The sequence below is a fragment of the Trichosurus vulpecula genome, chromosome 1 (genome assembly GCF_011100635.1).
Source record: "Trichosurus vulpecula isolate mTriVul1 chromosome 1, mTriVul1.pri, whole genome shotgun sequence".
NCBI lineage: Eukaryota > Metazoa > Chordata > Mammalia > Diprotodontia > Phalangeridae > Trichosurus > Trichosurus vulpecula.
Window position 1 is genome coordinate 241,198,879 of NC_050573.1, and position 14,715 is coordinate 241,213,593.

At 38.3% G+C, this 14,715-nt stretch overlaps 2 protein-coding genes across 2 annotated transcripts in view; one reads left to right on the forward strand and one right to left on the reverse strand.

Annotated features, from left to right (window-relative positions):
- GREB1L (GREB1 like retinoic acid receptor coactivator) overlaps window positions 1-3,020 on the forward strand; it is a 128,666-nt gene extending 125,646 nt beyond the window's left edge. Inside the window, exon 31 of the mRNA XM_036764687.1 lies at window positions 2,857-3,020. Within this exon, the coding sequence (XP_036620582.1) occupies window positions 2,857-3,020 (164 nt within the window). The remainder of the gene's footprint in view (window positions 1-2,856) is intronic.
- A 5,142-nt stretch (window positions 3,021-8,162) lies between these two features.
- The window catches only part of ESCO1 (establishment of sister chromatid cohesion N-acetyltransferase 1), a 61,904-nt gene continuing 55,351 nt past the window's right edge, over window positions 8,163-14,715 (reverse strand). Inside the window, exons 12-13 of the mRNA XM_036740958.1 lie at window positions 12,533-12,720; window positions 8,163-9,361 (exon numbers count right to left, since the gene is read on the reverse strand). Coding sequence (XP_036596853.1) covers window positions 9,214-9,361; window positions 12,533-12,720 — 336 coding nt within the window. The 3' untranslated portion in view covers window positions 8,163-9,213. The remainder of the gene's footprint in view (window positions 9,362-12,532; window positions 12,721-14,715) is intronic.

Genomic DNA, 14,715 nt, shown 5'->3' on the forward strand with positions numbered 1-14,715 from the left:
GGTTTGTCAATGAGGCGGATAAGATTCCAATTTGATGGGCAACCAATCAATGAAACAGACACACCTGCACAGTTGAAAATGGAGAATGAAGATACAATTGATGTATTCCAGCAGCAGACAGGAGGCGCTTACTAAAAAGAATCTACAACTCTTCTCCAGAACTGTGCTCCCAAGGAAAACAATACATTCACAATTAGAAACCAAGATTTGGTTCATCCACATCCTGACTACTGCAGTATAGTTTTCTCTCTTCTTTGATTCCCTTCCCCCATTCCTTTATTGTACATAAAGTAACTGGTGTATGTGCACAGGCATAATGCGTATTTTTTTTTTTTAACTAAATGGTTGATGGTATGTTTTGATCAACATCAAATGGAGATGGGGAGGGGAAAAAACAAACTGGTTCTGTGAAAATACCCCTTTTCTCCATTAGTGGCATGCTCATTCAACTTTTATCTTTATATTCCAGTAAGTTATTTTGCTCTCACTGTTTAACAACAACAAAAAAAAGACCCACAAAAAAATCCTTGCATACCTTGTTTGATTGAATAATTTCAATGTTTTTCTTTTATCATTGTAAAACCAAGGACGATTTTATAACTTTTTTGTACGTAGCTGTTACATGTAGGGCAATCTCTGTCTCTCGGTAGGGATAAGTTACTATAAAGAAATTGATCCTAGATAGTTTTCCCTTCAAGTCAAACATCTTGTTGTTTAAATAAACTTCTTGTTTAAAATAAAAAAGAACATGGAGAATCAGAGAAGTACTACAAGTTTGGACAAGGCCAAATATCCTGATATTCCAAAAAGAGGAAGGGAATGGAGTTTGCAAACAGTAAGCCAGTGAGCTTGACGTTGGTTCCTAGAAAAGTTCTATAGTTAATATGAGAGGGATGGTCAGTGAACATTTGGAAAAGGAAAGCATAATCACAGAGTCAACATGACTTCACCAAGAACAGGTGGTGTCAGACTAACTTTTGATGAAGTTATTTAGAATAACAGACAAAGGCAATAGCGTAGATGTTGTTTACCTAGATTGTAATAAAGTACTTGCTAAAGTCACTTACGGTTCTTTTGGAAAATATGAAAAAATGAGAAGTACATTTCAGTAGACTTGGGACTGTTTCAATGCTGGATCTAAAGAAGTCACGAATAGATAAAAGTTTACCAGTCCAAGGCCAAATACAGACTCTGGAGACAGGCTTCCAAGCTGACGTTTATCATTGACTTAGATGGAAATATAGAGGGCACAGTTACCAGATTCATAGGTGACACAAAGATAAAAGGGATAGCCACACCTGGGACATCAGAGTGAGGACTCAGAAAAGATTTTGACAAGCTTGAATAAATCTAATAAGATTATAATTTAAATAATCTCACACTTAGGTTAAAAAAATTATCTTGAAATTAGAAGTTAGGGAGTGGTACATCTACACCAAAGTTTACCTGAAAGAAGTCTGATGGTTTTTGTGGATTACAGATTGTGTATGAGTCATCAGGATGATAAAGGCATCCAAGAGAATCAGTGTAATCTTAGACATATCAAGAAAGGGATATTGTCCCAGAGCATCTATGGAGATGATGGTCCTGCTGTAGACTGCTCATGGGACTGTTGTACTCTCCTCTGGGTGCCACATCTGAGGAAGGCATGGATGAGCTAGAAACCTGCCAGAGGTGGGCAGCCAGGATGGTTCGCCTCAAGTCCATGCCACATGCAAATCACTTAAAAGAACCATGGGGATATTTAGCTGGGAGAAACTTGGGGCATATTATACATTGCCTCTTCAGAAAACTTTTGGTGACTTAGCAGGTGTGTTGTGTGGCACAGGAAGTAAACAGAACAAGGAGCAATGAGTGGGATTTGCTCTTTTCTCTCTTTGCACCCTCCCTGTACTTTGTACACTCCTCACATGGCACTCAGCACGTTTTACGTTGTATCATTGTGTACTTGTCTTATCCTTCTGCTAGATTACAAGCTTATTTCTCTTTAGAGTCCAGTACCTCACAGTACTTTACATAGAGTAGGAGTGCAATAAATTAATTGAATTTAAGTTGCCAGTAATAACCATAACTTAGGTGAATGCTACTGAATTTAGAGGAAAAAAAAGTCATAGTGACTCCCTGAGATTCTTAAAATCTGCTACCTAAATTTAAGAGAAAGGAGACTGGCACACTTCATACAGAAAGCCCCCTGTAATCCTTTTTTATACTATTATTTTAATATAGTGAAGCTCTCAGTGCCAGGTGTTCAATGCATACAATAAGTGTTCAACAAATATTTTTTTACTGCTCGCCAGGGCAACTAGGTGGTACAGTGGACAGAGCACTGGGCTTGGAGTCAGAAAGACCTGAGCTCAAATGTAGCCTCAGATGTTTACTAGCTGTGTGACCCTAGGCACGTCACTTAACCTGGTTTGCCTCAGTTTCCTCATCTGTAAAACGAGCTGGAGAAAGAAACTGCAAACCACTCAAGTACCTTTGCCAAGAAAACCCCCAATGGGGGCACAAAGAATCAGACAGGACTGAATGACTAATCAACAAACATTTATTGCATGCTACGTTTCACTGCCCTTATGATTTTGCTTCAGTATGATGTATAACCCCAACATAGCTTCAAGGAAGCAGGAAATATTAATGTAAATATGCATAGTATGACCATGTCAGATGTTACTGAATTTCCTTAATGACACACGATGGTTAACAGCCTAAGTAACTTTGTCAGTGGAGAGAAATTCTTAAAGCCATGAGCATACAGTTCTGCAGTTCAGGGGAGGAAGTGTGGTGAGGTGCTTTATAAGAGAGGCTTGTTGATTTAAATACCCCTGTTTAACATCAAGTTTCTGCCTTTCCTTGAAGGTGCTACCTTGTGTGTCATCTGCCAAGACAGAAGTTCTTTAAGGCAAACAATTGTCCGCTTAGAGCTAGAAGATGAATGGCAGTTCCGACTTAGGGATGAATTCCAAACAGCCAACAGCAGCGAGGATAAGCCTCTCTACTTTCTTACTGGACGCCATGTCTGAGCGAGAGAAGAGACCAGAATTAAGGTGGGGGAGGGAGAGGGAGGGAGATGGTCAAGTGGGATTTTTTTTTTCTTAAGTACAATCACTGTGGAGCAGAGTGCAACTGTTGTGACTCTAGGGTGCCCTCCTGACCTGGATACCGCAAGGGCCTCAATGCCACTTCAGCTCCATTACCAGGACCGGGGATTTAAGGGTGACTCCACCTAGACGGTTATGCAAACTACTTAGAAAATGGCCTGTCAGTTGTGACTGAAGTGACACACTTTGGAGAATGAAGAGCTTGCAGCTCTCAAAGTTGTTTTGTTTTGTTTGGGGGGCAGGGGGTGTTTTGTTCTGTTTTGAAATACCTGTGCTAGGAGAAAAAAAAAACTGATTTTCAGCATCAGCTAGCCTGAATGTGTTACATGAGACTCACACCAGGGGTGTGACGCAGTGAAGATTAACGTCTGAGGCCTGAATCCTCAGTTTGTCTTCAAAACTGTACTTTGGTACAGTATTACTCAGGGGTTTGAAATGACAGAATGTAGAAGATACTTGTATTTAAAAAAAAAAAGTAGCGTTTGTTCTTTCTCTGTGCAGTGTTAGTTTAAGATTTGTAATTTTATATGTATTGAAACTTTTGGCAAAATTTCCACAGGAGTTAAAAGTTTACTACTTAAACCTGAACAAATAAGGCAGTAAATGCAGAGCAGGCGTCCTGTGCATGCACATTTGTGCAGCTTCTCCTCGTCTTGTTCCTTTGCTCGTCCCATTAGCTTTAAATTTTCGGAATCCTTTGCACGTTGCATTAATACAAATCTATAATAAGCTGTTTGTTTTGACAGTGAGACTACTTCCTGTGCAAAGAGTAACTTGAGAATTTTGGGGGGGTAATTTAGAGACTTTGTTCAGCTTTCCCATCCATCCTCTTCTTCCCCTCTCTGCCCCCACCCTGAACTGTTGTCCTTTATGGTTTGAGTTTCTCTGTATAGTTGGGCACCAGCAAAACCAATTTTACTTGACTCTTGATTTCTTTTGAAATGTCATGTTTTAGTTTTGTACATAGCGGAGCCAGTGCAATTTTGTTTCTTCTCACATCCTCATACACAGCAAGACTTCAAGACAGGTTTGAGTGAATGTAAATCAACTTTACGCTAGATGGAAACTACTCCTTCATTCCCACCCGCACCCCCAACTACAAATACCAAATCAGAATGGGGGCTGGGGAGCCAGGATTCAGACAGGATAGGGCAGCAGAATGGCCAAGTCTGTTACCCCTTCTCTCCAGCTCACGGAACAGCCCACTTCCATGAAAGCAGTAACCCCAAATAGCTTTGTTCTTGATGTGGAAATCTTTTTTTTTTTAAATCCATTTTGTTCAGTTAGTGGTGAGGTATGGCCATGTCTGCATAAAGATTTCCACAATTCTCCAAATTCCTGACAGTCATCCAATTATCCATTTGTGTTCTAGAACAAAGGCTTGGGGGTAGTTGTTAATAGGTCTTAAGCCAAGGTGCTATGGAAAATAAAGAGTTGTCATTTTACCGAATCACTTTGGATTTAATCTCTCAGAAAACCCAGTTGCTACTTTGTCCCGCACACGTTTTATGCTGTTTGTAAAGTGATAAAAGTGAAAGTGGCAATCTTCCCTTGAACACACCTGTTTGTAATATAGTAAAAGTGGAAAATGGCTATCTCCCCTTAAACAACCCCTTGATCCCTGACCTGAAACTACTGAGAAGGGCCTGCTACAACTGCATTTACTTAGAACAAATAGTGTTAATCAAGCAGCTTTATTACTTGTGAGAAAGAGATGTTTACAGCCAGTCACAAAACAAAATGTATTTGATTGAAGCTTGAGGAAAAATGGTTTGCAGATCTTTGGGGTTTAATAGAGCTAACTGCAATGCTGCAAATGTAGCACATTTCAAATGAACCATTCTTTTTAAACATTTGTTTTTAACTGTCCTTGAAAGAGGACCTGCCTTATATATGCTTTAAAGATATACCTTAATTTGTGCGTGGCAGAATTTTTGATATAAAGGTACGTTCTGAAGAGTTTTCAGTTTAGATATGAATGTATTTCAGAAGTTCCAGTTTTGTTGGCAGGGCTTGATGCTGACCAAATCAAGTTAAGTTGTTGTGCAATACTGCATTTCAAATGTTACCTTATTTTTACTTTAGGGTAAAGTAAGAAACCATTAGAAATGGTCTTACCTGGGGAAGGACCTCTTATGGTTTCTTCTGGCTCCAAGATCTTAGGACATTTTCCAGAGTTATTACTGTACATGTCGGACTCCTTAATGTTTCACATAATATGGGCTAAGGAGTCCAAGCAAATAATCTCAGCCCTGTAGCATTGCCAGAATAAAACCAAAAATCAAATCATCCTCAGAGGAGAATCCCATTAGAAGTCCAACTTGGCCTGCCTTCCCTTTCCAAAAATTTTAAGCTTTTGAGTCTTTAAAATTTTTTTTAATGTCCTATTTTCATTAGAATTTAGTGTTAGATCCTAGTACATTAGGGAGAAAATTGCACAAGCACAGGACACCATGATCTTATTAGCTATGGTTTGGGTTGCTTGGTGTGTTTAGCTGTAAGCCTTGCCATCACTGAGAACATTGATGTGGTATGAATGTATTAAATAGGCCAGCAAATAATACTTTACCTGTAGACATGTTAAATCTTGGCATGTTTGACAGTTCACAGGTTAATACTGAATGTAAACTAAAAAAAAATCAGAATGAGAATCATTGTATTCATTTTTTTTCTGTAATTTATGTAATTGCTTTCTGATTTTTTTTTTTTTGGAAAGGGGGGCACCTGTGTTACTTTATTACTGTAAAATTTTCTTAACCAAAACTTGGTGAAATTCACTAGTCAGTCTACCTCACATTTTATTGTTTATGATTTTAAATTGTCTTAAGTTGTGCCTACAGTATGTTTATGATGTACTTTCATTTAATTTGGTGAATGTATTAAATTTCCCTTTAATAAGATGTTGCATTTTCTTTAAATTATGAGGCCCCCAGAATAAGTTAATCTAAAAAAATGTATTTTTACTTTTACCCCAAAGATTGACTACATTGTCTAAAGGGAAAAGAACCATCCTTTATGAACTCTGCTAAATTTTTAGAACAAGATATATATATAAACACTGGTATGTCCGTAATTCTGGCTCACCATAATGAATTTAAATACTGTCAACTCTGAAAAGTGACGATTCTAATTTAATAGCCCAAAAGGTCTCTGCCAAGGTTTATTATATATCCATATCTATTTGCATATTTGAATAATTCCATATACATACATGGCAAATCCCAAACTTATTAAATAGATTAGGGAAATTCCCAAGTCTGCCTTCTGAGGCCTGTCATAAGGAAAAATTGGTCTTTCAATAGCCCTGTAGAGGCTGAATCCTGGGCTAAATCAGACATTGGTGGATTTATAGATGGATTTTTGTACCTTTTAAACATGAGGGCACAAATTCTCAACTCTGGCATGGGGAAAAATGCCTAGCTTCCTCGGCCCTACCTCCCAATCCAGTCACTGGGGTAGGGTGGTAGCTGTGCCTGAGTCACTGGAAGAGGCCTGGGATAAGCAGGGAGGCAAGTTGGAGAGTTCACATTTACACAGTAAAGCATTTCTTCCAAATGATTCTCCACTTTGAGGGAGCTGAAGCATTTTATCCAGTCAGCTAATTAGTTAAGTGGCACAGCTGCAACACAGCCCAACCATGTAAAGTGAATATGCTTAATATTGTAACAGTGGCGGGTATGTACTCATTGGCATCAAGATGATACTATGAATCATTTTCACAACAGTGGAAACCACACAAACTTAATCCACTCAGGAATCCTTAAAGGTGATGCCTGACTCAAGTAGGTACTGCCTAGTCTTCTGGCACATGTAAGAGTGAAGCATATATGACCTTTGCCTTAACACAATGTTCTAAGCACAAATGCATACTTTATATAAGGTCTGTATTTAAATGGACATGCCTCCCAGTTAGTGAGGCCATTAGGACAAAAAAGAAGGAATTTTCCCCCCAAAACAGATATATACAAAATCCTCAAGGAGCCACTTAAAAGGGCCTTGTCTCCTAATAAAGTATCTTATGAAAACACCCTTTACATCATCCCTACACCCTAAGACCCTTAGGAGATGAATGTCTTTCATCAATCTGTTAAGCACATGCACTATAGAGGCAGCTATGTGGCACAGTGGATAGTGCTGGGCTTGGAGTCAGGAAGTCCTGCATTCCAATCCAGCCTTGGACACTGACTAGCTGTGTAACTCTGGGTAAGTCATAACCTGTCCATGCCCTAACTTTTTTCCTCTACAAAATGAAGATGTAAGAAGAGCACCCACTTCTCTCCCAGGGTTGCTGTGAGGATAAAAGGAGACAATTATTTGTAAAGCCCTTTACAGACCTTAAAGTGCTATATAAATGCAAACTGTTAGTACTTGTCCTGACCTCTCTTCTCATCCACTTAACACATACTTGGTCACCTAAGAAGAGTGTCTACTCTCTTTGTTTATAGTACAACAGGAAGGTAATAATAATTGGTATTTATATGCTGAGGTTTACGAAGTTTATCACGTAAATTTCTCTCAAGAGACTCAACTACCTTGTGAGGTACAGCACAAGTATCATCCTAGTTTTACAAAAGAGGAAAGGGTGGCTGAGAAATTTCAAGGTATCAGAGCCACAGACACAACTAAAAAAGTAGGAGTGAAAATGCAGTTAGGAGGCACAAACATCTTAGGGAGTTCAGAAAAGGCTGAGATCCCTTCCAGTTAAGTGTTACCAGGAAGTTTCACCAACAAACAAGCATTTGAGCCATGTCTTAGAGGGTGATTAGGATACACTTTAGGTGGAAGGACAGTGAGCAAAGAAAAGGGGGCAGGAAAGCACGTGGAGCATGGTGGGAGATGGGCAGGTGGATTCCAGTTTGGCCCAATGTTTGAAGGGCACAGAAACTGGCAGGATTCAGTAAACTGAAGATGTGAGCTGTGGATTACTTCATACTGCAGCACCTGCACTTGAGCAAAATGGTGGCAAAGCCTTTTGAATCACTGAATTTCGAAGGGCTGAACTCAATCACTCAATTCAAAACAACGACAAAATATGCTTCACATCATGCCAGCACTGATATTATTTAGAAAAGTCTATCAAGTTATTTATTCTTTTATTCTACATTATATACAGTTCAAGAAAGGCCACAGCAGTTTTTCAACATATAAACCCTTTAAAAGTGGAGGGCATTATACAGACAAGTATAAAAGTGAAGTCCAGTAATAAAGGCATATATCCAGTGCAGTATTTCTGAGGAAAAATAAAGCAGATACCAGGGCCATTTTATTTAGCTTCAATCTTGCTAATTAGAAAAATCTTTTTCAGGAATTTGGTAAACTTGACATAACTGGGCTATCACCTTGTAGGATATACAGAAATGCACAAGTGGGAGCAAGATAGCCAATCGTCTGCTCCTACAGTTTGTTTTTTCCCATTAAATTCTAGCCATAGGAAACTTTCCAGAGCGAAAGAACCAACCCTCTTTTGACTTCCTACTTCACTTTTCTTGCTTATCAAGGGAAAAAAAAAACCTAGCATCTCACATACTTCCAATTTCCTCAGTGCATGTGCAAATGAGGGCAAGTACATACGAACTTCCTGGAGCTTTTAACCTTGCCACTGTTTTCTAAAAAAACATAGCATTGTCCCTCCTTTAATAACATCCCAGAAGCATTTAAGTTCTATTAAAATACAATCTTTAAACTCTTATGCTTAAAAAGCAAAACTAGGATCAGCAGTTCAGTATTAAAAAAGATACAGTACCAAGCAGCACTGATATATAACCATATTAGGAACTTCAATAAATATACTCATCACTGAGACCATAGTCCTTGCATTAGTTTACAGTCCACTATGAACAATTAATTATCTGCTGCATGTAAACATGACTAAATAACTATAGATAAAATACAATCATAAACTTCTGTAAAAGATAACAAAATATCTTCTTTTAAAAAAAACCAAAAAATTAAGCTATTACTGCATTGTTTCCAATTTTATTAAAATGGAACAACCTTTTGGTTGTTACCAGTCCTGAGTTCACGGTAATAAAAATGGCCCTAGCTCCTGGTTAAAGTCAGCAACCAATCCATAATATCCAGCAGATGTAGTCAGATCAATATAGACAAGATTCTATTAAGAGTTCTTTTGTCCATTAATAAAATTATATACCAGAAACTGGCCAGTGCCACAGTACTGTGTTGCAAAGAGTTTCCCATCAGGTGTAGGATCTGAAAAAGCAATTTCTTCTTTGCTCAAATATGAGCCATATATAAAGTTGCTCCTAATTCAAAAAGAAAGAAAGAAAATGGGGGTGAGGAAACATGGTACAGCATAAAAAGTACATTATAAAACCATATAAAAACTTTTTTAAAATCACAGAAGACAACTGGACTGGGAGACTCTGTGGGTAACAAACTACAATTCCAATTCCAAGGTAACTACTACAAATGCTCATTCATCACACAAACTATTCAAGTTTGCCTATTACTTTCCAATTAGCAACAGTTTTCTGTTGTGCACCTAGCCTCACAGGTGGATGTGTGTGTGTGTGTGCTCGCGCATGCATGCGTGCACAACTTGAGCACTCAATAACAGAAGAATCAGCACAAGATGGACAAACTTAAACTACAGTTTAAGAAGCACTGAAGGGTGGCAAGTGGAAAAAGTTTGAAAGCCCTGGTTTAGCTTAGAAAAGTGACAGTGAGAAGAGGGAGAATGGAAAAGAGTTTGTTCAGTCAGAACTGTTTAGAGCTCTTCTGGCTATATCTGCATGGTTTCCAGTGGTAATAAAATACAACCACCTCCTGGCTATTACCAGTCCTCAATTCACTGGTATGAAGGAAGGGCAGGATTAACTAAACTCCCTCAGAACAGGTGTCATGACATTCTAATACCCCTATCATGGGATCATAAAGAACTGGAAGGGACTTCAATCTTCAGGAACTAGAATGAATGTAAATAAGACAAATGGCACCCAATATCACTTGTGGAAATGAACATCAAGGATAACATAAATGAAATTCATAATTCTCAAGAAAGAGTGGAGTGATCAGATTTGGAGTGAGAGGAGAGCTGGGTTCAAATCCCACCAAAATCACTGCTCCAGGGGTATCCTTGGACAAGTCACTTTCTCTCTCTAGGCCTGTTGTCTCACATCTGTAAAATGAGGGAATTAGGCCAAGGTTTCCACAATCCCTTCCAACTCTAAATCTATGTCCATTTTAGTTAGCAATTTCATCTTCTTAATCCACTAAAGCTGCTAAGAAAGCAGACTTGCCTATCCTCTCCTCTATCACTGCCACCCTGAGAAAGAGATTTTAATGGATAAAGCTCTGCAAGGTGAACAAAGCAAGCAGCCAAGATAAATCACAAAGAGGTTTGATATGTACAACCTAAGACCAAGTCTGTATTCATTTCCACTAAGTGGATTCATTCTCAAAAGGCAAAAGTACAAGCGACAATTCTTGTATGATTATCACCACTCTTGCAGTATCTACACAGTTACAGGTCTATTATGATCAGGGAGGCAGAAACCTCTTCTTCCTCACACTCTTCCTTCTACAACTCTACCAATAAAAGATTCAATCAAGCCAACAGAACCTATGTTGCTCCCATAACCCAAGTTCCTGAGTCATGTGAATGAGCTGCATCTACAAGTCAGTGTGGGACAGAACAAAACTTGACCAAATTCACTCAATTCCACCCCTTTAAATGTACCGAAGATTACAGGCTGATTTCCCAAATTTGGAGTTTCTTGAAAAGTATCTGAAGGATTTCACTGAAGGAAATGATGTTGGACTTCAGTGACTGCAGCAGTTGGACCTTCCAAGTGTAAGACCAAAAAGATATGGCATCTAAAACCACCTAGTTCAAAATAAAAATTCACTAAATATGGCATAGAAAATATGGACAACTAGAACTCTTGTCTTGGGAACAAAAGGGGAGATTTCAGTCAGTAAAAGGGAAAAGGGTGTGGAATGGTCACTTGTCATTTTGGTCCATTGAATCTCCACGACCATAAAATGACTAATTTTATAAACTGGTCCAGTTTACATGTTTCTATTAATATGGATACTAAAAAGAGCATCATTGACCTTTGCCCCCACCCCATGTATTTCAGAAATATTAATTTAATGTCTATATAATCTAGATAAGTTTTAAAACATCAAGGTATTACCGTTCTCATAAAAACTCAATTCCTTGTAAATGGCATATGCCATAGTAATGCTGGATTGGACCTTCCCATGAGAATAATAAAAGCTAGTATTTATGTAATGCTTTATTTAAAAGTTTGTAAAAGTACTTTACATATATTACTGGTAGGTGCTATTATTACCCCTATGCAGAGTGCTATTATCCTCACTTTACAGATGATAAAAGTGAAGTTAAGTGACTTGTCCAAGGTCCTCCAACTAGGAAGTATCTAAGGACAGATCTGAACTCAGATCTTACTGACTCCAAGTCCAGTACCCTTTAGCTACTATGCCACCTAGCTTCCAAGAATTTAAATATAATTAGTAAACCTGGCTTACATAATTTTAATTGAAATCTAAATGAAATCATTACTTCCCAAGCCAACAAAACTTTAAATTAGCTAGTTTGCTTTCTTTAATTCCAAAGACTTTTAAAGTATAAATTCTAGAATAACTTTCAAATGTTTTATTTTTGTACATATCAAATATCTTACATTCTGAAGATGATCTACTGTGAAGTTTATTATTTCAAAATATTAAAATTAAGAGGCAATTATATAAAAAAAAAGCCAAACAAGGTAAATAAACTATTTGGAACAAGACCTGGGAGTTTATTATTATTTCAAAATATTAAAATTAAGAGGCAAATATATTTTTTTTAAATAGTCAAACAAGGTAAATAAACTATTTGAAACAAGACCTGCGAGTTTAAAATTGTACTATTTTAAGTTCACAAGATATTTTATAGCATTTTGGTAAATACTTAAAAAAAATCTTTGTAAAGCAGAATAGCTTTTAAATGAGTATTGCTTCATATAATATTATGAACAGAGCCTGGTATGAAGCCTAAAGCTGGCTTTATTCAGGACAGCCAATATATTACAATGCCTCAGTGCTGAAACCTTTAAAAAAATACTCACCTTTTTTGGGTCAGATAGAGAGTCGCTTAGCTTTGTAGGACTATCTGAGACATGACCCTAATATCCTAAATTTATAACAAAGCAAAGAAAGTCTGTTGATCTTAGACGACAATTCAGAAATTTCTTGATAGAAAAAATGTCTCAAGTTCCCGCACATAAGTAAATGGACACTTTTTATGCTGTACTTTGAATGATAAATGTTGTTTGAGATTCTTCTATATTGTGTCCTGAATGATTTGATTCACAGTAACTTCTTTCATGTTATCAAACTGATTTGTATTGAAAATTGTAAATAGACAAGAAAAATGCTTTTAAGATTCACATTTCTAAATCATTTACCTTAGACATTCAATCATTCGAGAAGCTATTTTTCTGCGACGCATCATGCTGAATACCCAAATGCGACTAATCCCACACACAGCAGGTTCAGGAGAGGTTGAGCAGCACCAGGCTTTTTGCCGTTCAAATATAACTTTCTCTTTTTCTGAATTGACATCTGGGACTTTATCTTCTATAACTCTATAGCCCTATAATTAAATTTAAAATACATTATGACAAAATATTTTCATCAATACATGCTTCATTTTGACCTAGCTATGCTTACAAAGTAGTGTGCCTGGTATCTTGCCAAATTCCACTAAATTTAAGAATATATTTTCATTTCCGCAATCTCCAGTTTTTTAGCATAATTAGGCCATTGGATATCACCACTGCATAAATAATTATTATCTCCTCTTTTCCAGAGCTCAATGGAACATTCCCTACCCCCAAACTATCTGATGAATTCAGAATAATAGGTACTAAGTTCTTCAGAATCTAGAAATAATTTCTTTTTGAAAAAATCTTCCTTTACAATCTTGTGAAAGTGGACCAGCCCAGTTGAGGATGTGTGAACTATAATGATGGGATAACGCAGAGCATATAAAAGACAGAGGGAAGGCATAGAGGATAGGAAAAAACGATTTTCTCATTAAATTTTTTTCAAAGCGCTGTCTAAGCAAACGCATATGCGTGCATGCCTGCGCACACACAGCCTCTTCCACCAGATATATTTTCACTAAAAATAGTGTTGAGGGGGCGGAGCCAAGATGGCAGCTGGAAAGCAGGGACTTGCGTGAGGTCCCTGCCAGGTCCCTCAACCTATAAAAAATGGCTCTGAACAAATTCTAGAACTGCAGAACCCACAAAACAGCAGAGGGAAGCAGGGATCCAGCCCAGGACAGCCTGGATGGTTGCTGGATGAGGCCTATCACGCACGGAGCTGGGGGCTGAGGAGGGCGGAGCCCAGATTGGACGCAGGACCAACCAGACCAGGAGCTGGGCGGAACAGGCCCTAGCACCCTGAATCAGTGAGCTGTGGCAGTTACCAGACTTCTCAACCCACAAACACCAAAGACAACAGAGACGGTTAGTGGGGAAAGCTGCGGGGGACAGAGTTCGCGGTTCGGCCACCACCCCAGGGGCAGTGGGGGTGATGCAGCTACAGAACTACAGCTGCAGTTACTTCCAGCCCCAGGCCTACCTAGTGGGAGGAATTAAGTGCCAGATCAAAGCAGGAGTGAAGAGCCTGCTTAAGATTTGTGTCAGGTCTGGGTTAGGAGTTCTTGGGGAAGGAGGAGTGCTGGTGTGGCACAGCTGGCTGTACAGAAAGAGCTCTGAAATCAATGGCGCATCCCCTCAAGCTTGGAGCAAAGTACTGTTTGCTCTACAAGCAGTCATACCCCGATGAAAAACTCAAGGGTCAAGTAAGTTAGCTGGGAACATGGCCAGGCAGCGAAAACACACTCAGATTCAGTCTCAGACTTTGGAATCTTTCTTTGGTGACAAAAAAGACCAAAATATACAGCCAGAAGAAGTCAACAAAGTCAAAGAGCCTACACCGAAAGCCTCTAAGATAAACATGGACTGGTCTCAGGCCATGGAAGAGCTCAAAAAGGATTTGGAAAAGCAAGTTAGAGAAGTAGAGGAAAAATTGGGACGAGAAATGAGGATACAAGAAAACCATGAAAAACAAGTCAATGACTAGCTAAAGGAGAACCAAAAAAATACTGAAAAAAATATTGAAGAAAATAACACCTTAAAAAATAGACTAACTCAAATGGCAAAAGAGCTCCAAAAAGCCAATGAGGAGAAGAATGTCCTGAAAGGCAGAATTAGCCAAATGGAAAAGGAGATCCAAAAGACCACTGAAGAAAATACTACCTTAAAAATTACGTTGGAGCAAGTGGAAGCTAGTGATTTCATGAGAAATCAAGATATTATAAAATAGAACCAAAGGAATGAAAAAATGGAAGACAATGTGAAATATCCAGTGAGCTAGAAAATAGATCCAGGAGAGATCATTTAAAAATTATTGGACTACCTGAAAGCCATGATCAAAAAAAGAACCTAGATATCATCTTTCCAGAAATTATCAAGGAGAACTGCCCTGATATTCTACAGTCAGAGGGTAAAATAGAAATGGAAAGAATCCACAGATCACCTCCTCAAAAAGATCCCAAAAAGAAAACTCCTAGGAATAT